The sequence below is a fragment of the Podarcis muralis genome, chromosome 8 (genome assembly GCF_964188315.1).
Source record: "Podarcis muralis chromosome 8, rPodMur119.hap1.1, whole genome shotgun sequence".
NCBI classification, from domain to species: Eukaryota; Metazoa; Chordata; class Lepidosauria; order Squamata; family Lacertidae; genus Podarcis; species Podarcis muralis.
The window spans coordinates 22,108,791-22,132,540 of NC_135662.1; the positions used below are offsets into that span (position 1 = coordinate 22,108,791).

At 39.0% G+C, this 23,750-nt stretch overlaps 1 protein-coding gene across 35 annotated transcripts in view; it reads right to left on the reverse strand.

Annotated features, from left to right (window-relative positions):
* Positions 1-23,750, reverse strand: part of RIMS2 (regulating synaptic membrane exocytosis 2) — a 337,394-nt gene that overhangs the window by 83,571 nt on the left and 230,073 nt on the right. For 17 of the 35 annotated variants that reach the window (XM_077932781.1, XM_077932774.1, XM_077932793.1 and 14 more), the window contains 3 exons: positions 22,229-22,306; positions 21,120-21,293; positions 19,872-19,981 (listed from right to left, as the gene is read on the reverse strand). In XM_077932781.1, the coding sequence (XP_077788907.1) occupies positions 19,872-19,981; positions 21,120-21,293; positions 22,229-22,306 (362 nt within the window). Of the gene's footprint in view, positions 1-6,486; positions 6,520-10,914; positions 11,005-19,871; positions 19,982-21,119; positions 21,294-22,228; positions 22,307-23,750 lie in introns of all 35 variants that reach the window. The other 18 variants (XM_077932778.1, XM_077932784.1, XM_077932788.1 and 15 more) reach the window with 4 other exon arrangements.

Here is a 23,750-nt window from a genome sequence, read left to right on the forward strand (position 1 = left end):
TTATTTATTTATTTCATAAAATGCATACACCTCTTAACTGTAAAATCCCTCAAAGCAGTTTACATAAAGGTAAAACAATTAAAATCAAGAAAAATTTACAGCCATACTTAAAAGCATACGAAAGGTAAAATACAAAAATAGATTCAAATTTCCTTAACTTTCAAATCATCTGTGAAGGCTTCTCTGAACAAGAATGCTTTAAGCAAGATCTAGTAGCTCACCTACTGTGAATGGGAAATGCTGATGCAAGATAAACTCAAGATATATCATACAAGAAAGTGCTATTTTTGTTCACTTGGAAGAAAGTTCTAGCCTCATGGGAAGTGTTTCTGTACATTTAAGAAATCCAACAAGTGGAGCTGCTCAAACAATCTGAAAAGGTGTGAGTTTTGTGGGAAATGTTGATTGGGGTTTCTTTTAGCATTATTATTAATTACTACTACTACTACTATTACTTACGCTACTACTACTACTACTACTACTTACAGGAAAAAACAAGAATCACTAAAAACTTAGAAAAAACAATGATTAAAAAATAAGCAGTAATAGTATCAAAATATAAAGTACACAAATATAAAGTCTGTTTAAAACATACAAATAATTTCAATGAAAACTGTATGGCACCACCTGTATTTTGTTGACATATATTTAGTAAACAAAACTGATTATGTTTGCCGTGCTAACTTTACATGCTGTATAAATATCTCAAAAAAATTTCCAATAGCCAAAAATATTTGAAATGAAACATTTGCATTGGGGAAAACTTAATACTTAATATGGTTTTAGTGTTATATTCAGATATATTTATTATGTGATCCACCCTGAGACCCCCGGTTATAGGGCAGTATATAAATTCTAATAAATAATAATAATAATAATAATAATAATAAGGAAATAATTATATTGTAATAGTTGTATTCACATTTTCCTTCTATTGCCCAAAGGAAAAATGAAGGTATTTTATACTAGATTCAAGTAGTATTGAATCAAGTAGATTCAAGTATTCCCCACAATAATCTACCCCTTATCTTCAGTGATCCTTATATAATGTATTTGAATGTTTTAATTTATTTTATACTGTTAATGTTAATTTAAGCATGCTCAAAGAACTGGCTATCTCTCTCTCTCTTTTTCTCTGTGTATTTCCTAGATTTATTAATCCCTAAAACAGTAAATTACAACTTTGAAATTGCCCGATTTGACTCATATTATAGCGATTCACTATTCCCCCCCCCTTAACTTTGAAGCTGATTAAAGACAGGTTTTTACTTCCTTCGTGAAATCCATCTACATTTTGTGTCTGTCTTTTAGGAAGTATTGAGTTTTGCTGAGCCTTGCTGCTAAGGTCAGCATGCAATGAAATAATCAGAACCCTTCAAAGTCACCAGAACATAGGGCACAAACCTTACAAAGTTCTCTGAAACACAGTCCTATGCATGTCTACTCTGAAGTAAGCTCCACTGCATTTAATGGGGCTTATTCCCTGGTAAATTTGTATAGGATTGCAGCCTAACACTCAAACCACAATCTTCTAATACATACTCAAAATTGCTTAATGAAGATAATATACTGCTTAAGGTGCTGGTTTTAACCTTCAAAGCCCTATAGGGCCTAGGACCCTCGTACCTATGGGACGGTCTCCTCTGGTATGCCCCATGGAGGACCTTACGGTCTGCAAACAACAACACTCTGAAGATCCCAGGCCCCAGGGAAATTAGACTGGCCTCGACCAGAGTCAGGGCCTTTTCAGCTGTGGCCCCGGCCTGGTGGAACGCTCTCCTACAAGAGACTAAGGCCCTGCGGGATTTGACATCTTTCCGCAGGGCCTGCAAGACAGAGCAGTTCCACCAGGCCTTTGGCCAGGGGGCAGTCTGACCTATTTTCCTTTGTATAAGAACAAGCATGAAGGAGGCCTCCCAGCCTGTGCACAGGTCCTTATATGATCAGTGAAAACAGTTGGTCCTGGCAAGTATTAACCGCTCTCACTCTTAACCTGAGAACTGTCATTTGTCCAGATTTTAATATGTCTGAATTAATTTTAAGATGTATTTTAATTAATTGATGCCTGTTTTTATGTATACTGTGTTACTTGTATGATGTTAGTCGCTCTGAGCCTGGCTACGGCTGGGGAGGGCGAGGTACAAATAAGATTTACTATTATTATTATTATTCTTACAAGCAAGGTGGTTAAAAAGCGCATATTTTCCCCACCTTTCAATGTGAAATGGAGATTCTAATGTGCGTTATTTGTCATAAATAAATATCCAGAAAATTGCAGCTGTATTAACAAGTTGTGTTTTCTTGTATATGACTTTCAAAACTTACATATACTTTAACACAGATCACTGTGGCGCTTCCCCACAATAATCTTCCCCTTATCTTCAGTGATCCTTACATAAAACATCACTACTCAATAACCTGTCTTTATCTATTCCCTGTGCATAAAATTCAATGAGGCAGTTTCTATTTGGAAAGCAGACTATGACTATTTTTCTAGCAGACACTACCTCATTCAGTGCACAGGACAGACAGTGCTCAGAGTTGCAGAGCAGGGTCACCCATCAAACACTCAAGACATTACGAGCTGACAGAATTAAATTTGCATGTACAATTTAAGACACGGGCAATGCTTCCTGATACAGTTCAACTAATAAGGTAATTAACCATGATGTTAGTGAATAAGCTGCAGTAACCAAGTATATATGAGGGGTTTATCTTTTACAGTGACTTTCAGAACGACATTGTTGTAATTTATAATCTGCATGTGCTGCAAGAAGCTTTACTGTTGAATGCCAAAGCATTCTGAAAATGTAGTACATATTATTCATTCAATGCTGAATAGTCAGACAACCCTCCCCACATTAAAATGACTTAATGTCTCACCACGCCTCATCCCTCACTGGCCATCCTCTGATCCCTCCTTGAGTGCTTTTGCTTTGACCTGTAATAATGCCTCTTGCCTGTGTCACTGGAGGTGGTGTGTGTGTGTTTATGTGTGTCTGGATTGTTGCCTACTGTACAAAGGTAGGAGTCATATACACCACCCTTTGGCTCTTCCACTGGCATGTTATCCCCCCCCCCCCCGAAAGGTTGCCCATGAGGGAACATGGGCCTCAGGCTGAAGAAGACTGATCTGTCTTAGACTAGATCTGTGTTTGAAGCTTTTGCTTTTAGAAAAATGGAAACAAGATGAGGCGATGATAGGTGAATTAAAACAAACAGATGCTGCTGGGGGGGGGGGGAGCTTTGTTAGCATTAAAGATAGTTTCTGACATTTCCTAAGCACAATTTCTCATCCAATTAATCCCACATAGAGGTGTAAGATTTCCAAATCAGAAATACAGATTTTGAGTAAGAAAAATCACAACCTGACCCATGAAACCTATTCATATGAAGAATTTAAAAAAAACAAACATGTTTTGAGTAGTCCATACACATTGATATATTTCGGAGAAACAAAGTTTGTTTGGGTTACGTAACCAACTTACTGAATTCGAAGAAGACAGTAAAAAACTGTCTTGAACCTAAAGCACTTCGCCACCAACTAAGCTGTATTTTCCAACTGCTATGCTACCACAACCCAAACCATAATTAAACATCAGCACTGTTGATACAGTACCACAAATGTTTAGGAGGGGTATGTATGTAAGTGTTTCTGCTTATCAGCTACTGTGCTGCAAGAAAGAGAATGGGGTAACTGTTCATACTTCCTTAAAATAACAGCGTAAAATGTATGTCACCCTAATAAATGATATATTCTTATGTGTGCAGTTGAGGTAGGATAATGTAACGGGGCTATAGACCACAAACGGAACAATTCAAGAGTCGTGAGAAGAGTATTCATGACTGAAGAGGCTCTGTAATAAAGTCCACAACATCTAACAATGGAAGAACATAAGTAAGTAACAAGGTACCACACACCACTAAAATAAAGATGCAGCATTAAAGCAGGAATCTGACAAACCTTTGGATATTCTTTGATGTTTCATTAGGAGAGAAACTGCGGGCAAAGTTTATACCAAACCTTGATAAAAATTGGATAAAACTGGTAGAAGCCAGATAGCATACTGAATTCAGATGATGTGCAACCAGTAAGCCACTATGGGGGCAATCCAACACAAGATCCTCCAGGCTAAGCATCTTAGGATGAAGCAGATCTCTGGTTCAGCCAGCTGCTTCCTGGTTCAGCTGGCATTAAGTGTCCAGTCACAGCTCAGCTGCAGATACACCAGTGTAACTTGCTCATCCTAGCTCAGCTGGCTGAACCAAATCTAAATGAGACGAAACTGGTGTAAGTCCCCCCAAAAGGGGTGTTCTGGTAGTGTGGTGGGGGCACGGCAAGAAAGGAGGGACTTAGGTTGTTTCCTAAGCCCACTCAGCTTGGTCATGTGAATTGGTAACTCAGCATGGAACAGCATTTTAAATGCTTGTTTCCTCTTTGCCAGGCTTAGGCAGAGCAGCAGAAGCAGCCCCACTGCTCAGTGGGGTTTGGGTCAGGCATATCTTTACACCAGCTTAAATTATACTGGCTTGCTTCATGCCAGCTTCTTGTGAATGGAATTGCTTCATTTATTTATAAACCATGGGAAGTCAAAGTCCACCAAGAGCTATCAATTATACTATTTTATTTTACGTTATTTAACAGAATTTATACACCACTTAATTGTAAATGAAGTATCCAAAACATACTAGCGTTGGGGTCATGTCAAGGTCTTAAGGTCTTTTATTTTGAACTATGTAAATGTTTTGAAATGGAAGAGAAATCGAACAAAAAATCTAAGGAATAAGGGGACACAACCCTAGGAAGGAGAGGATGGGCTAATAGAGAAGTTTTTCATTTCTATGTGTGGCTCAGGATGCTTAAAGCAAACCTGGCACCTGTGCTGCACCAGGAAGCCAGGGATGCTGCAGGTAGCTTGGCCAGGGGAGGTCCCGCCAGGAGCCCACAGAGAGCATGTCTCCTCCACCTACATAAGAGACTGCATGATCTGGTGAGAGCACCTGCCTTCTGACCACAGCAGCTGCTGCTTCTGACGCCACCAGTCCCACACCCCACCACTTCAAGGACTCAGAAGGCCAAGAAACAGGACTGCGGGTTGGCGGTACCCACTGCCCTCCTGGAAAAGTTGACTCCACCCAGAGAGGCTCCCCAGATCTGAGAGCTGCTGTTGAACTGGGAAGGAAAACTAGCAGCTGCATCAGTGTTCCCCACTTCTGGCTACAAAAAACAACAGCAGCCACGGAACAAACAAGAATGGATCATTTCGGGTACGGGGTCCTAGAAAGCAATCTCCCAACATCTTCCATTTGAACAAAGCATGCCAGCTGGTATAAAAGACCAATATCGTACAATGAAGAAGCAGTGGCTTTTTAACCCATAAGAATGCAGGAATCTTTAGCCCAACATGGGGCCCAAACCCACAACCCAGAGATTAAGAATCTTAATCTATTTACCAGCAGAGCTATTAAGAAGTGTTTAATGGTTTAATTGTTTATACTAATAATTTTATTGTTTTATAATTTCTGTAAACCACTTTGAAGTTTTTTATGATCAAGCAGTATAAGTTTAATAAATAAATAAACAAACAAAGGTGCAAATGTGAACCATGCCACTTTGGTAGAAGCAGGAATAGCACCATGTGTGGGAAATTAAACTTCTACAAAAGGTGAAATGGTATATTATTTAATGAGATGTTCGGAGGCACCTTGCCTTGCACTAAATGCTTTGTGCAAGTTTTATCATATGCTGAAGCTTGTTACAAGGGTAGCATGTTCAGACACGGAAGTATCATACTGCCCTCTAACAGATCTGTTCCTCTGAATTCTATCCATGTGCACACAGAGTTGCCCTTTATTCTGTTATGGCATAATTCAGATTAATAATGGGCATGTATAACCACTTTACTTTCCTACTATTCCCGTACTGGAAAACACATAAGGAGGAACTGGGCTTCTTTGAACCTTTAATCCTTTTTACATCAGCTTTTCTTCTTCTAATTTCCTTAGCCAGTGGCTGCTATTTGAAGTACTTAGATCTTGTTCAACCTAGTTTTGTGGCCAATGATCCTCTTCACTATGGCTAGAGAATATTTTAATTAACAAATTGTCCTATAGCTAACAATTTAAACATAAATCTTTTGGATGAGTTGTAACTGTTAGGATTACCTAAAATCTAAATAAACAGAATATAGTGACAGCCAGCTACAAATAAATACAAATGAAAATGTTTTCTCCCCACATTGTTAATGTAATACATCATGAAAATGCCTGCTTTAATTTTCAGTAGATTTTGTACCCTACCCAAAATAATTAATCAAATAGCAAACACCTAAGGTTTCATTCTTTTCTAGTGATGACAAAATAAGGGAAAGAAAGAAAGTTATGTATGTAGACATACATGAGAGAAATGTGAGAAATGTAATGGGAAAAATCACAGGACAAATTAGAAGGAAAGTAGAACAGAGAAAACCAATAGAAGAGACAGACCTGGGTTTCTTCTCCTTGATGAGTCCACTTCTTCTGTTATCACGTTGTGTAATGGACAGACAGAGACACAAAGAAGATGGACGTGAGAGGATGTACTCAGAAGGAAAAACTGACACTGAGGGAAAGGGCCACAATTGTTTGAGAAAGAAACCTGCAGCGCATAATCAGTCAATGGGAAAAAGAAAACACAAGAAACACCAAAAGGAACAAAATATTCATTTGAACAAGAAAGGATCAGAAAAATAATGTTAGTGATCGGGGGAGAAAAGCAGTATTTAAGCTGTCCAACCAGTGTGGCTAGGAAAGAGGAAAGAGGAAAGAAAGAGATGTGTTCAGTCCACGAATATTCAGCTTACCTAAAGATTTATTCTGGGATAAAATTAAATGTTAGCCCTGATTTTTTTATTCATTTTCACATTATTAAGTAGTTTTGAAACTTTATATTGTCTATTTTCAATGAAGATGAACCACCTTCCTTACATAGCAGGAAAGCAGTGAAAAACATCACATTTTCGGGGGGTGGGTGGGAATCCATGCTTTCTAGAATGCCCAGTTAGAATGAATATTAATTGAATAAATGCATATATATTTGAACTATTAATCAAGCTAAGCAAGTAAAAGCTGGAAGACAAGGTAAGTTAAAACTGGCAGCTTGACCGAGTGCAATTGGGCTTACAGGAAGATAGAATTCAGATCATACATGGCTCTAACCTAACCAGAAAATTATATTTCCCCTCAATCACATACTTCATACATCTGATTTAATGATTAGCAATTAATACAAGTGAAGCAAAAACAGTATGGGAGTCCAAAATGTGGCATTAGACAATTTGAAACTAAATTAAGAACTACCCACTTAAAGCAATACAACTGACCTGGGCAGCTTTTCACTCCTTTTTTAAAATAAAAGTCAGCATAAATTACCAAATAATTGTGAATCCCATAAGCCATTCATATATTCAAAATCTTATCAGAATTCATCAGCCCTAATATAATCTTAATTCACAGTTGCATCTGGCCCATCAAGGCTCTGCCTGCCCTCTTCCCCAAATGCCTGGCTCTTTAGCAGGCAAACTGAAGCTGCATGGAGCAGGGGATATTCTTAGCAGACTAAGGCTCCATACACATTAGTGGCTTAAAATACAGAGGTTGATTTCTCCCCAGGCCCAGATCTGCCACCTGAGATGACTGGCTCACCATGCTTCATAGGTAGGCAAGCCCTGGCACAACAGCACTCATTGCACTGGTGATTATCAGTAACTGGTATTCAGAGGCATGTTGCCTCCAATATTGATAGCAGTATATAGCCATCATAGCTAGTAGTCATTGATATCCTCCATGAATTTGATTAATTCCCTAATCTTGTGGCAGCAAATTACATTGTTAAAGAAGTATTTCCTTTTGCTGTTGTGAATCTCCCAACACCCAGCTTCATTCTAGCTTTATGAGAAAGGGAGAGAGACTTTGCTCCATCCACTTTCTCCACATTATGAATATTTTTATATATAGCTGTCCTGTCTCTGCTCCTTACTCATCTTTCTCCCCTAAACTAAAAAGCTCCAGATGTAACCTTTCCTTGAATGAGAATTCCTCCACTCCCTTGATTATTTTGCTTGCCCTCTTCTGAGCCTATGCCAGCTCTACAATATCCTTTTTGAGATATTGTGGCCAGAACTGTATACAGTATTCCAAGTATAGTCTCACCATACGTTCATATGATGGCATTACGATATTGGTATTTATTTTCAACCCCTTGCCTAATGATCCTTGGCATAGAATTAGGCCTTTTTCACAGCTGCCACTTGCTGGGCCGACATCTTCATTGAGCTATCCACTACAACCCCAGTCACCACCTGTTCAAACCCCATTATTGCATAGGTGAAGTTAGTATTATTTGTCCAACTGTGCATCACTTTACACTTGCATTCATTGAACCACATTTGTCATTTAATGCCCATTCATCCATTTTGGGGAGCTCCTTTTGGAGCTCCTTGAAATTCCCTTTTGTTTTTATCCAAGTGTCATCAGCAAACGTGGTTCCCTCATTGCTCACCTCTAATTTAAGGTCATTCGTGAGCAAGTAAAAAGCACAGGTCCCAATACATATAGTTGGGGAACCCCACTTCTTAAATCCCGCTATTGTGAGAACTGAGACTTTATCAAAAGTTTTTTTGAAAATCTAAGTACTGTATACTATACATTGTTGGAATGGATCACCACTATCCATATGCTTATTGATACTGTCAAATAACTCTAAAGGGTTAGTCAGGAAGGATATATTCTCTTGGAAGCTACACTGGTTCTGCTTCAGCAAGACTTGTTGTTCTATATGCTTGGTAATTCCATTTTAATAACGCTTCCCATCAGTTCCACCAATCAGTTGGGTGGAACCTGTCCCCAAGATCCCCATTTTGAATACTTAATAAAGGAATCGTAAGCAGAACCTCCTCCATAGATTTCAGCTGGAGAAAGATACCTCAAATATGCAAGGCCCCTGACTTAGAATCTTTCTTGCAGCTGGTGCAGCTACCACAGTTGGACATGCTCTCCACATCCCATGCTTGATAGTGGGAGCCTGTATCTTATGCTACCTGAAGGTTCTGAGCATTAGTAATCAATGGAACACGTTACAGTAGCCAATTACTAAGATTACAAAAGTTTGGCAAATGTTAAATAAACACCCATATTCCAGATAAAGTTGCAACAAGCAATTTCCTCCTATGGTATAAGTACGGTAGTCTGGTCTGCTCTTTCAGCACAGTCCAGTAATGTGTTTTGCATCACTCAAAAGCATGGGAGATCTTCAGTAATGTAGTTTATATTCACCTTTATAGATAGTTATCATGTCTCCACACCTATGTACAGTTGATCTAAAAAGGGCCTACAGATCAGTCAACCTTGTTTCTACTCCACAAATATGTCCAAACATGATTATGTCTCCAGATCATGAGACTTAGAAGTTATATTAAGATAGAACAGAAAGGTCAATGGGGTTTTTAAGAAGGTACTAACAACACATAAACAAATAACTTATATCTGCAAGGAGCTTGGCAATTCTGAATTGGTCTCAAAACAGGGCTCACTGTTGAGCTATAAATTAATTGCTCACAGAATGGAAAGCTAGTACTTACAGTATTTTTTTTTTAAACTTCACTTATAACCCACATCTAAAAGTGAGTGATGGCAGAGGAACATTTTGAGAGAACAAGACTACAGAGGACTTTTAGTGACACTATCTGGGAAAGGAAGCTTCCCTTACACTGTTATAAACTTGACTTTTACAATCTCATATGTATCCTTGAGAGAAGGAGGAAGCTGCAGACCTGCAAGGAAAAGCAAGGAACTGAATGCAAATAATTCTTTTTCAATCAAATGTATCCCTCCTGGCAAATGATTGCTCATCTATTCAAGTAGATACAATCTGACAGAATCATTAAGGAATATTGGATCCATCTTTTTGGCACAGTCAGGCCTTCTAACCTACTCACAACTTGTGGAATGCTATCAACTTTGCACCAGCTGATGGAACTGACTTCCCCTTCCTCTACTTTCCTTACAGTCCCGCACATATGTCCAAAATTTGTTCCAGAGGCTCCCCCAAGATTCGAGAACACATTTTGGATATCACATTGGGGGGCAGTAGGGGAAAGAGACAGAGTATGTTGCAAAAGTAGGCTGATGTTGGATATCACCCACTATCCATACATCTAACACAGCATATGTTAGATCTTCACATTCCACACCAATCTCAGCAAACAAGCACCCCATCTGCCCCAGATCCCAACTATATAGCTTTCAAATGTAACAATGGCTAATTTCTAGCAATTCAGATTTCCCATTTATTGCATGCATGTTTTCCCATCTTCTTAGAGAAAGCTGATTCCTTTTCAGCATGACTCTTACAATCCACTCACTTCCAAACTATTTTGCTTTCATAATAACCCCTTTCACCAACACCTTGTTTTCTATCCCCCCCCCCCTCTTTTGGCTCCACATTCCTTCGCCACTTTGTCATTTACAACCACATTACAGTATGCCCCTTTCCCCCATAGTAAAAATAACCCAGACCAACCTCCTAAGATCCTTCCTGGCTTTGGTCATTTAATACCCTTGAACATGTTTGAATTCCTGATTTTAAAATGTATCAATTATGACAAAAGAATGGAACATTTTTTTAAAAAATTACTAACTTAAGCCAAGCACGTTTTTTAATTAATGGGCATTCTAACACAAGTGGCTCTATTTTCGCTACTCTAAAAAAAGAAACTGTGCCACATGACTATTCCAAATAATTGCTACAAACTAAAAATAAAAATAAAAATCACAAAGTGAAAAAAGGTACATTAAGCACACACTCATTACAAAAGCATGAAATGTAACAATTTTATAGTCTCATGCTTTCAGGTGGTTTTCCAAACCCTGACAAACCTGGCTGAGTGTGATGTTTCTTTCTTGGCAATGATTTGTCATCAGTTATTGTACCATTCACCTTTTTCTGCTGGTCTTCCCATGTAACTTCTAGCGTAAACCAAAAGAAATCAGAGCTTGTCAGAAACATTAATTAACTTCTGTAAGATACCTAACATCATTTGATGAAGTTCAGTCTAAAGTACAATCACTGGTAGGGCCAGAACTAGGTTCTGTTTTTTCTTCATTGACCATGTAGTATTTTACAAGGATTAAAGTATGTTTAGGTTTAGAGCTTCCTACTACAAAAAAACTAATATAATATATAGCCAATATAATTCTTAAAAACAGCAGTTTTATTTGTATGTTTATTTTAGTGCTATTAATTTACATGACTCTTTATTGTCAGGCCCCTGCACGAAGGATCTTACGATCTAAAATTTGACATAAGGGAGGCAACAGAGGAAGGGGTGTTGTCAGGGGTAAAAATGGGGGATATAAAAATTATTTCAGTAACACAAATGTTGACTTAGTAGCAGTAGACTCATTTATATTTGGCTTACCATAATTATTTAGGCTTGCTTATAGCAAAAGCCTATGCATATTTACTCATAAATAAGTCCCATTGTGGGGCTTACTCCCAGATAAATGTGTTTAGGATTTCAGGATTAGTTATTTATAATGGTGTTCTCCCCCCATCCCCAATTCAAACCAACCAGTATGTCCCAAAATAGGTAGAAATATAATATATACGGTAATATAATGCACATTTTGGAATTCCTTGCTGGTTTTACTGCCAGCTAACAAATTATAAACTGCCTTGTTAGATCAGATCAAAGTTTTCAAAAATGGCTACTCAGAAGACTCTGGAAACTCACAAGAAGTAATGAAGATTGTAGACTTAGTGCTGTGTGTCACCACTGTCTGTGGCTCAGAGATTTACTGGCTCTGAACATGAAGGATCTATTTAACTGCTTGGCTTGATATACCATTCACCAAAAATCGGTTTAATCTTATGTAAGGACATAAGAACACAAAAATAGCTTTATGGATCAGGCCAATGGCCCATCTAGTCCAGCATCCTGTTCTCAGACATTTTAGTCTTCCAAAGCGCAATACTATGCATTTCTACTCAGAAGAAAATCCCATCCAGTTCAATAGATTTACACAAACTAAATGTGTACTGGATTGCATATACTGTACTTGCAGATAAACTGTGATACTTGGATAGCAGTGAAGCAGGAATAAACTTCCCTATGTGTAAACTACCTCTTAAATTTAGGACTTCATGAACGGAAGTGCCAACAAGGTCTGATGCTATAATGATTGTTAGGCAAACCAACTCTTTTGAAAACAAAACAAGACATAAGTTTCCTCATCTCTTTCATCTGCCTCTCTTCTCTTCCAAGCTGAAAGAAACAGTAGTGTATGGCATGGTATTGCAGAGATGCTTAACTGGCCTCCTGCAGCGGCTTATCAGATGAGAGAGGGGGAGGGGCAAAGCACAAGTTGGGGTAGTGGAAACACACTGGCAGGGGCAGTGGATTTCCTCCATTAGTGGGTTTATACCCATACAGTTTATTTTCCTCTTCTCTTCCTATCTCTTTTCCCATTTTGTACTTTTATCCATTAGAGCAGTGTTCCCCAACCTTGGGCCTCCAGCTGTTTTTGGACTACAATTCCCATCATCCTTGACCACTGGTCTTGCTAGCGAGGGATGATGGGAGTTGTATTCCAAAAACAGCTGGAGGCCCAAGGTTGGGGAACACTGCATTAGAGTGTTTGCCATTATTTTAAACCAGTGCTGGCCAAACTTGACCCTCCAGCTGTTTTGGGACTACAATTCCCATCATCCCTGACCACTGGTCCTGTTAGTTGGGATGATGGGAGTTGTTGTAGACCAAAAACAGCTGGAGGGCCAGGTTTGGCCATCACTGTTTTAAACTGTAAGCAGCTGTGAGTGCACTGGCAGAAAGGCAACATATAAATATTGTAAGCAAAAAAGCCAAATAAATAAATGATTTGGCACATTAATTCCTTAACACTATAATTTGCATTTATTGTTTTGATTAGATTAACTAGGTTTTATTCTGCTTGCACACTTTAAATATACTCAACGAGGAAAATTCAACATTGCTTTCTTCTGTATAGATAGCATAATAGATTTGCACCTGTGTTTATATTCTTGTAACAATGCGCTCATACAGAGAGAGAGAGAGAGAGAGAGAGACCAGCAAAATATACTTGAGTTTTGCAGCTTTTCAGATACCTCCCTTCGAAACACTATAAGCATGGAAATAGGCAAAAGTTCAAAACTTGATTCTCAGGACCATGAAGCAATTATACCCATTAAACATGTAATGGGTGCTCTTTCCTAATGTGGGTACAGCTCCCATTGCTGGAGTGATGCCAAAAGGGCTCATCAGAACCCTGTTTTTCTCCTTCCATCCCAAATTATTCCAAACTTAACTAGCTTGCACTAAGAGTGGGTAGCGTAAAACAGGACCCTACAGGGATCACTGAATCCATGGCAAGGAGGATCATACACATACACCAGGCTTGAGTTCACTTAATTTCTCTTGGCCTCCACAGCTTCAAGTGCATTTCAAGACTGTAATCTTGCAGACAGGCTGCTTAAATCCCGTCTGTCCCAGAAGATTTAAACAGCTTAACAGCATACAGGATCACAGTCAAAATATTCTAGCTGCTGTTGCATATTGACCTTTCAGTCTTATATAGTGTACACTGCAGGCCCATGTACATTGTAGCTGTGGGGGGTGAAGAAGCAGGCGGCAAATGACAACACACACACAATTACACTGGATTCAATTAGGCTGTAACTTCATTTATTACAATGCAAGAGGTTTAGGGTAGGCATTGGGCATGTATCCATGTGACCAACTAGCCTGCCTGCTTGTTAATGAGCTGTATTTTAGCAGCTGAGGTTGACCACTGCTGGGGTTCACCACGGTGTGAACTACTTCTGCCGAACCTCCTCTGGCCACTGGTAGGGGGGCTGCAATGGCCTGTCAGCACCTGAGCTGGGCTTCTGGACAGAAATCTCCACCCTCCAAGGTCCCTTAGGGGAATCCACCGTTGGGCTGCGGCCAGGTGCCCTTCCTCTGTCCCTCCCTCCTAAGGATCCAGCCAAATGCTTCTTCAGCCATAGGAAAGTTTTGACATTTGCTGTGAGGTAAGCAAAAGCCCACAGGAAATGATCAGTCTGCCTGTGGGTAAAATTTCCACCCCATCCCCCCACCCCGTCCTGAATCCAGCAGCCAACAAATTGTCCATAGGAATGCACTCATTTTAAACAGTGTAAAAATCTGGAAAATGGAATCACGATTACAATAAATACAAGTAGAGGGTAGGTGGGAAGATTGGCTGGAAGCTGTGATGGTGGAAGCTGGGCAGGTCCGCCAGACTTTCAAAATCTTCACTTTGGTTTGCCCCAGAAGCTCTGCCCCCTGAGGACCCAGCAATGAAGCTCTCAGCCTCACCCACAGTCTCTGCTTTCTGTGTCGTTGCAAAGAGTGTAAAGCACCTTGCAACAGGCATGAGGTTCCAGATACGGCTCCCTTCTTCCCCAACAGCTGTGCTGGGCCCAACGACCATTCCCGGTTGCAATGTGGGATAAGTTTTGCACTAGGTGCAGTAAGAAAACTGTTAATATTATTCCCAATAATAGAAGGTAAAAGGTAAAGGACCCCTAGATGGTTAAGTCCAGTCAAAGGCGACAGAAGATCAGTGTATGACAATAACTAAATATTAATGCACTGTTAACTAAGCTAATAGACAACATGCAACATAAACTACAAGTAATATAGCTCTACACAAACACAATCTAGTAGTTATGTCATGAACTTGCCTTTCCTCCCACTAACAGGTGTATGATGTTTTTCCTCACAATCTTTATGGTAATAAAAACAGAGAGTGAAAATTAGTAATTACATAAGAGATGACACAGTGTTCTTCCCAAACCACCCAAGTGTTAATACACAGAAGCAAACACAATCCTCATGTATCATTTGCAATAATAATAACACACAGGGCTTCACACTTGTTCTACTAAAATCTTCTTAAATCCATGTAACCCAACAATTATATCAACAAAGGTAAATAATAATGAATTACAGGGTCCACAATCAAAACAGTTATTTATGTGCAGGTAAGGGAAGTATCATGGGACGCGGGTGGCGCTGTGGTCTAAACCACAGAGCCCAGGGCTTGCTGATGAAAAGGTTGGCGGTTCGAATCCCCACAACAGGGTGAGCTCCTGTTGCTCAGTCCCTGCTTCTGCCAACCTAGCAGTTTGAAAGAATGTCAAAATGCAAGTAGATAAATAGGTACCGCTCCGGCGGGAAGGTAAACGGTGTTTCCCTGTGCTGCTCTGGTTCGCCAGAAGTGGCTTAGTCATGCTGGCCACAGCTGTCTGCGGACAAACGCCGGCTCCCTTGGCCAGTAAAGCGAGATGAGCGCCGCAACCCCAGAGTCGTCCACAACTGGACTTAACAGTCGGGGTCCCTTTACCTTTTAAAGGGAAGTATCAGGGCTGTCTCTAGACCCCGGGCACCAGATGTCTATAGGGCCATTTTGATCCCTTCATTGCCCCTCCTCTTAGCCTTCCATTGCAGCTCATCCTCCTCATCCACCAACAATAAGCCTCACAAGCACAAAGCCTGATTAAATCACATTGTCGAATATGGACAGTGCTGGTGGGGGCAACAGAAAACCTTCCAATATCCTACCCACTAGGAAATTAGAAATAGGTCCATATTTCTCTAATTTCCAAAGCAACAGAGTTGGATTCAGAGTTGTGTGAAAAATTTCCCTCGAGAGTTGGGGAACGTTCTGGAATGGTGCATAATATAATATGAGCTGGGGATACACCTTATGACAGGAAAGAGGTTTTTCAGGGGTAGCAGTGTGGAGAAGGTTAAGTCCTACTGCATGAGCAGCCTTCCATTTGCTATACTCTCTTCTCTTTTTATATTCCTTTAGAATGTCACTGTTTTTTGGGATGGTGTTAGAATGTTTTTTCCAGTCTATACAGTACTGGGCAAGATACTGGGTATAGGAGAACGTATTCCTAAAGCTTTGGAAGGTCAACTATAAGGACGCTGTTGCTCAGAGAGTCTCTTCTCCCCCACTAGCCATCTTTATCCCATACATCCCATATTAACACCTTGATGATGCCCCTCATCACCTTTTTCTCAATTAAAAAGTCAAAAACAGTATAACCTTTCCTTGTAAAGAAGATGCTCAAACACTATTTTGGTGCCCCTTTTCTTCATATTTTGCAGCTCTATAACATCCTTTTTGAGATGGGGTGAACAGAACTGTACACAGTATTTCAAGTATGACTGCACTATTCATTTGGATAATATCATTCTGATACTTGCAGTAAAATTTTTGATCCTAAAGGCACAATAGTCAACCATCTAAGTCACCCACCAACTACAGATCAAGCCATGAAAACTAGATAACAAAGTGTCACAGAAATACTTAGGGAGGAATAGCTCCAGATCAGGTCAAGTTCTGACAATTATCAAAGTTCTGGTGGCCCAACAGAGACTCAGTAAAGCTCTCATTTTCAGTGGCTTCCCAGAACTGCAAAAACAGAGGGGATTGGTTTGGTAAACATAAGCTAATGGGCTCATTCAACTTGATTCATCACTAGTTGGACCAATCTGCTCCAAATCCAAGTCACACTACTGGAGAAGGCAAAAATCCAGAAAACCCAGAAAATATAATCTATATAACTTTTTCATAAAATTGCTTTAATAATGGTGTTAGAACTCTGGCCTAAAAGTTTCAGATGAATGAGACTGAAGGACATTTCAGCACTGGAGATATTTAGCCATCTATGCAGTAAATAAGACCGCTTCTTAAGAAAACATCCCCAGATTCTGAGAACCTAAGTAATTGCCAGCCAGTTGTCAATCTCTCTTTTGAGGGGCAAAGTATCGAGTGGGTGGTTGCTGAACAGATCCAGGCACTCTTGTAAGAGACTGATTTCCTAGACCCATTTCAATCAGGATTTTGGCCTGACTTTGGCACAGAAACTTCCTTGGTCACTTTATATGATGACCCTTGGCAGGAAAGAGACAGGGGTAAAGGGCAGCTCTATTTCTCCTTTGCTTCTACAGGAATGGCAGTGGATGTGCTAGATGTCTTGCCTCGGTAATGGACTGGATGAGAGCCGACAAACTGAAGCTCAATTCAGATAGGACAGAGCCACTATCAGTGGTAGTTCCCTAGACCGGATAGCTGGGAGACTGCCTGTTCTTGAGGGTGTTACACTCCCTCTTAAGGAGCAGGCACGTAGCTTGGGGGTGCTACTGAATCCATTACTACATGGATTCAGTGGCCTCAGTGGTGCAGAGTGCCTTCTGTCAGCTTTGACTGGTGGCCAAGCTACACCCCTACCTGGACTGGGATAGCACTGTAGTAATATTCAATGGCAGGTACCAGGCCAACAATAAAACTGCTAAATACTACTAAACATATTTAGTGTTAATGATGTGCTTGGTGCTGAAATACAACATACATACAACATGCAAACTAATGCATGTTCATTGTATATTATGTGCATAGTATTATGAGACAAAGTTAATTTGGGGTTTGTTCTTTCTGAGCAGCAACTTCCATGTCACATGACAAACTCCTTTTCAAATACAGGAATATTTCAAAGGGATTTTTGTGATAAGGCAACATATGTTCAGAGTAAAAACCGTTCCACTGAGATAATTCAAGCATGTTGTGTAAGTCTAAGTGGATTTTTGGAACATGGTGAATGTATATATATAATATATACAATGTCATTTAGTTAATATGACTTTACCATGGTCCAGATATCAGGGCACAGTTCTCACAAAAAGTAATTTCGTACCAGGACTACTTCCCATTGTTAAGTAGTCTGCATTTTGAACAACAATGAACTTTATTACCTTCAATCAGACATATCTATATTTTCATCTGATATTTAACGTTCAACTGTTACAATTGTTTTCAAAACACAAAAGACAACACAAACTGGGATGATGATCTCTGAACAAACAGTCTACTATTTCAATAAATTAAATTTTCAAAGTCCAATATACAAAGAAAATGGAAAATCGCATGACAAGGAAAAATTGACTCTCTGTGACTGGTGCTGGTGCATTTAGTGAGTGCTTCGTAACACAGTTGTGGATACCAAAAAGGTTACATCAAAACTGATGTGTTTAAATTCTGTTATGTTGTTTTCTTTCTTCATCCCACTGTGTCAGGTTGTTTTTGACTGCTTATCCCTACATATGAGCATGTGTATGTGTAAATTCAGTCTTAGGCTACAATCCTAACCCACCTACCTGGGAGTAAGCCCTATTAAATTCAATAGGATTTACTTCTGGGTAGACATGGTTAGGATTGCACTGTAACTATTTGTTATTCTATTTAACTACTGTATGAACCTGCTATATGATCCTTGATTCCAAAGGGTACTGTTATGTATCTAAATAATGTACTCTAACAGAGTTGAATAAGTTAAGCTGTTGAATAGTGCCATAGCTCTGTTGCTATTTATATAAAGCTAAGTTACAAAAGGTGCAGTGGATGTTGGTACATGCCTCACTAATGTAAACTATTTTAGAGTCAAGGTAAAATCTATACAATTCAGTAGCATCAATTGCAGCAGGTTTTCCCCCCTTAGAAAGCCTCCCATGGAATAAAAAGGCTTATAGCACAAAACAAACCCTCCTTTCTGTTCAGACCTTCTCCTTGTCTCTACTGTCTGGGGGAAATTAAAGTAAAACAGAAAAGGGAACCAAAGCATGGGATTTAAAAAAAACACAAACCCCATAAAGTATACAAAAGGCATAAAACGGATCTTCATTTGGAGGCAGCAGAAGCGGTGCTCATCTGGGCAATTAAACAGAATTTTATAGGAATATCTGATAAGTCTAATTGTAAATGCTGAAAGTGTATTATATATTCATGTCCTATAAGCATAAAAATGCTCCCTCCCAATATTTCGAACAGGACTCAAACGGTGGAAAGCATGATTCAACCAAACATAATTGAGGCATACGTGAGACAAACAATTAAAATTAGCTGTTGCCAGGATCTGACAGTCTATCACACCCAAGAAAAAACTGCTTAGTAGCCAAGTTTCTCCATCAGTCAGGCCTCATATTTTGACCAGATGCCTGATACAGCATAGGAACTTTAGATTTGAGAGGCAGTGTCAAGCCATTCATAGATGGCAAACTGCTTATAATGTGGGTCTTTTTCACACAAGAGTAACCTCTGTGGGCAGATGCAGCATGACCCATTTGGCTGGCAATACAAACACCCATCACTCTTCTTTCTCCAACAGCCACCAATAAACATCTCCCCACAAGCCTCTGGAGGGAAGGGGGAAACTACAGGAGTAGAAATGAACATATGACCATAATATGAAGCATAAACTAAATGTCCATCCATAATGGTGAGCCACCATCTTGTGTTTAATCATTTTAGGACTGGCATCATAGAGGTACCTCCACATTTCATCCTTTATATTTGTCCAGATTGCTTTAATTATCCTTATTTACGAAGAATGTACATATGGGTATTGTGTCACATTTTATGGTCCTGCATTAGCCGATATTCCTATGAAATGAATGGGATTAACAAACACTTGCAACCTTTTAGGATGGTGCAGTTTATTATATGTTCATCGTTAGAAGACTTTACAGGTTATGTTCTAACTTATATTTTGATTGCAATGAAGGTAGGATGAATCATGATCCACGTATTAATTCTATAGTTGTGATGACAATTATAGAAATCAATACTGTACAGACCTTTAAAAGCTATTGAAACAAGTAATGGCCAATATAGAACACATCTCTTGCCAAAAACCAGTTCAAAACCTTAGAGGCAAAGGTTTCCATTCAACGCTATTACTTTTATATTTAGCAACACCATCTCTGAACTTTAAAAAGCTCACTTACTTCTCTCCAGTGTTCCCTTGGGTGGGAGTTGTGGCAATTGTCTACCCCTGCGTCCTGCTACTGGAGTACCTGATGGGCTTGTTTGGACAGACCCCGTACGAGCATGTGACCTACAGGACACAGCAAAAGAAACCATTAACAGTGAGATAGAGTTGTTCCTAGGTGTCTGAAAAACAAATAAATGAGGAATGGTTTTTGTACAAGTTGAACCTTTGTTAGCTGTGGCAGCTCGGCCCTATGCGTTTTAGAAGGCATAGTTATTGCTAAAAGGAAGGTTCATCTGAGGAAAAAGCCAAAATTATGCAAAAGGATGATACATGTAATGTTTAAGGAATTGCATCTGCAAATTCTCTATGAAAATGTATGTAGATATATATATGTGCACACAGATGCAATAACACATACAGAAAGAGATACACATAAAATTGTGTGTATGTATATGTTCTATATTTTAAAGTCCAGCAGAAAGATACGTATGGTTTCAGAATTCAGTTAACATATTGAATCAGTGTTTTATTCAGCTATGAATATAAGGCAAGCAATAAGGCAGGTGTACATTTCAGTGACTGAAATGGAGTAATATGATTGCTCTTAATCATCCTAATTCACCACTAAAAGACAAAGAATCATAATATTTTGCTAGAAAGTAATTTCTGTGGACACAGTCAGCTCCACACATTTCTATGCTATGTCCACTGTACTTTTTGTCAAAACAATTTACTTATTTCAATACTGTTTGATCAGAAATACATTACTTAGACAGGAACAATGCAGGACATGCACACAGCAAATCAGAGAAAACAGCGGTTAAAATCGTACATACAATTAATACAATCAAATTTAAGAAACTGTTTTTTGAAAGAAAAAAAAAGTTTCATTTGATGTTATGGTGATAATTCCATAAGCGATGTCAGATGACCACATACAATTTCTCATTCTGTAAGAGAAATACATGGCAGTTATGAGGTGCACATGGTGTGAGAAATCACCCAGGATTCCTGATAAATGAGAAATCACAAAAACAAATGTAATTATTTATGTCATTAATCATTGTTAGTAAACAAATTAGAATGGCAGCCACACCATTATATCCCCTGTGGAATATAAATAGTGTGTTGGCGTTGGCAGGGTTAGTATCTACGGCTACTGGTGATCAGTCAATGATGAAAGGCAATACCATTGAGCTTTGGGGAAAATAAAAAGTGAGCTAGTGGGGCAGGATTAGTCTGATTGGGTTGTCTGTTTCACCTCGATAAGGCAGGTGAGGGAGGGGCAGATCTTCCCGTCATTAATGAAGGCATCGATCTCATGAGATTTGAGTCAGGACGCTCAGTGGATCGAGAGCGGGGGCTGGGCCGCTCTACCACAGGACGCTGTTCTGTTGATCTGGATCTTTGATATGGTAGTCTAGGTCCCCAATTCCTGTAATGTTAGTCAAAAAGCAGCTCAATTGACCTTTATCTATAGTTACGCATTATGCCGCATCAATACTGGGTTCGGAGATGATCAACATTATGTACATTTCTAACAGCTTTTTCGTTCTTTGTTTTAGTTAGCTTCCTGATAACATAGAAGACGTATGAAGGGAGTTTGTCTCTTTATTAATAATTTGGTATATGAAAACATTTTAAATGGGTTATAATGTCATAATCTGCAGCTTGTGTACTAGGATATCCTGCATTAGAATGAGTCATTTACTGTTTTGTGAAGACTCCCTGAATTAAGAATAAAAACCATTGGCTTGACTAAAATTAGCAAGCCAAGTTAATATTTTAAAAAGTAAGGTCATAACTTGCACTCTCAGTCAGTAAGGTTATCATTAACGTCAGTACACTTGATTAGGATAACTGAATATGAGTAAAAGACTTCAGGATCTTGATATTTTCATTAATAATGTTTTCCGCTCAAAAGATGCTGGTGTCAACCAATAGGCTTAACTTTATTCAAGGAAAGTTGCTGGTTTTTTCCTCTCTTTTAAAGCAGATGAAAATTATCTGCTACTGAATATGACCTATGCAGGAATACTAGTTGCACTTCTGAGGGAAAAATATAGATCACATCAAATGGTTAGTATATCAGCATAATGAAAGAATACCTAAAAAGTTTTCAAACAAAAAGTTTTCAAATAAAGTTATTCAGAAATGTGATCACACAAAACCATTTTTTAGGGTTGTAGGCTTTCAATGAGGTACTAAATATATGCCCCACAGACAGGTTCAGAATAATACCATCCTCCAATAGCCTTAATCTAAAGCACATAACAAGCAGATACTGTACACTGGAACACATGATCAGCAGGAGATACTAACTATCAGGGAAGTATCACAGCTGGCCTCAGACAAACTCACAAAGATTACCTCATGTTTTCTTCTGGATCTATATATTCACTTTCTGAACAGGAAGCTTGATCTGCCAATACATCCACTGTTTCACTTCTTTAATGTCAAGGATAAACAAAAAAAGGTCACCTTAGCTAATGCTGCATTTAACAGAGAGGTGTATATTTACGGGGCAGCAAGGAAGTGTCAAGTCTATAACTACAGGTCTTGATGGAGGGGGGGAGGTTTCCCCTTAAAAAATCTTTTATGTAAAATTTACTTAAGGGCCGCTTGTCATTTTACCACCACAGTGTGGGAGTTTCTGCAATTTCTCCCTTCTTGTATCAAGAAGACAATGCCAGAAGCCCCAAGACCATAGGAGAGAATCTGTGGTTCCTTTCCACATCAGTGCAGTTTCCAGGAGGAGCTCTTATGAAGTCTCCTCTTGTGTATTCTGGGACTTCTGGTGTCATTCTCATGGCACCAAAAGCAATTGCACTGCAGCAGCTCCAACACTGGAAAGGTAATGCAAGAAGACCCCCCCACAGCCAAAGGCTTTCTTTTTCCATCTACAGGACACTAAAAGTGATGGTCTAAGAAGAGCGAGACCTTTTTAAAGACACATTTTACTAAGGTACTCCATATATGAAAGAGATAATGCTCTTGAGGGCAGGATTCATAAAAGGATCTGTGAAGATATAGATTCTATGTTCTCTAATGCAGCCAACTTTTCCTGAGTCATTTATGGGTACATTATCAATCAATACACTTCACACTAGTTCAATATCCAACCTATAGCTCTTGAATAGCTCTCTGAATTATAAAACTCTTTATACCTTTCAGTGGAACATCCTTGCCTTGTCACATGTTAAGCTTTTCAAGCACATGTGATTAATTTTAAGTCATTCTAATGATATTCAGCCACACAACTAGTATTCCTTTCTTTAATTGCTGAAAGCTATGTAAAAATAAAAGTAGATTGCAATCACAATGAACAGTAATACCCAATATGTTTTCAAACTCTTTTTGCATTACAGACAAGTGTTTGCCATCCCACTATTTGAACAATAATTACTTCAACATCAATCTTTACTGGAAAGAACCCTCACTCTATTTTTTTGTCAACTTGTGAGAGATCCAAGTACTGGTACATTATTTCCCTGTACACTGACTAGAGCTGAGTTTCTTAACCCAGCAGGTAGATTCTGCATAGTTTTACTAGGCCAAATGTCATCATGAACTTGGAATTTACAAATCCACCAGACATATCAGAACTAGAACTTAAATTACATTAGTTAAGATGTAACCTGACAAGCTAAAACGATCTATTTGTGTCACACTGCAATAATCTTGTCTAAACAAAATCTCTATGTACATCCTAAGCTGATTAGATTCACATAACTTTTAAAAATAAGTAGAAAATGAATCTTGCACATCAAAGTTATGTATAATTAGGGGAACTCCATTAACATAGAAAGTTTTAAAATTATATATATTGCTACAATGAGCAAATTAGGAAACATGATGATGCATGAGCACAGACAATTCATTGCTTCCTAGG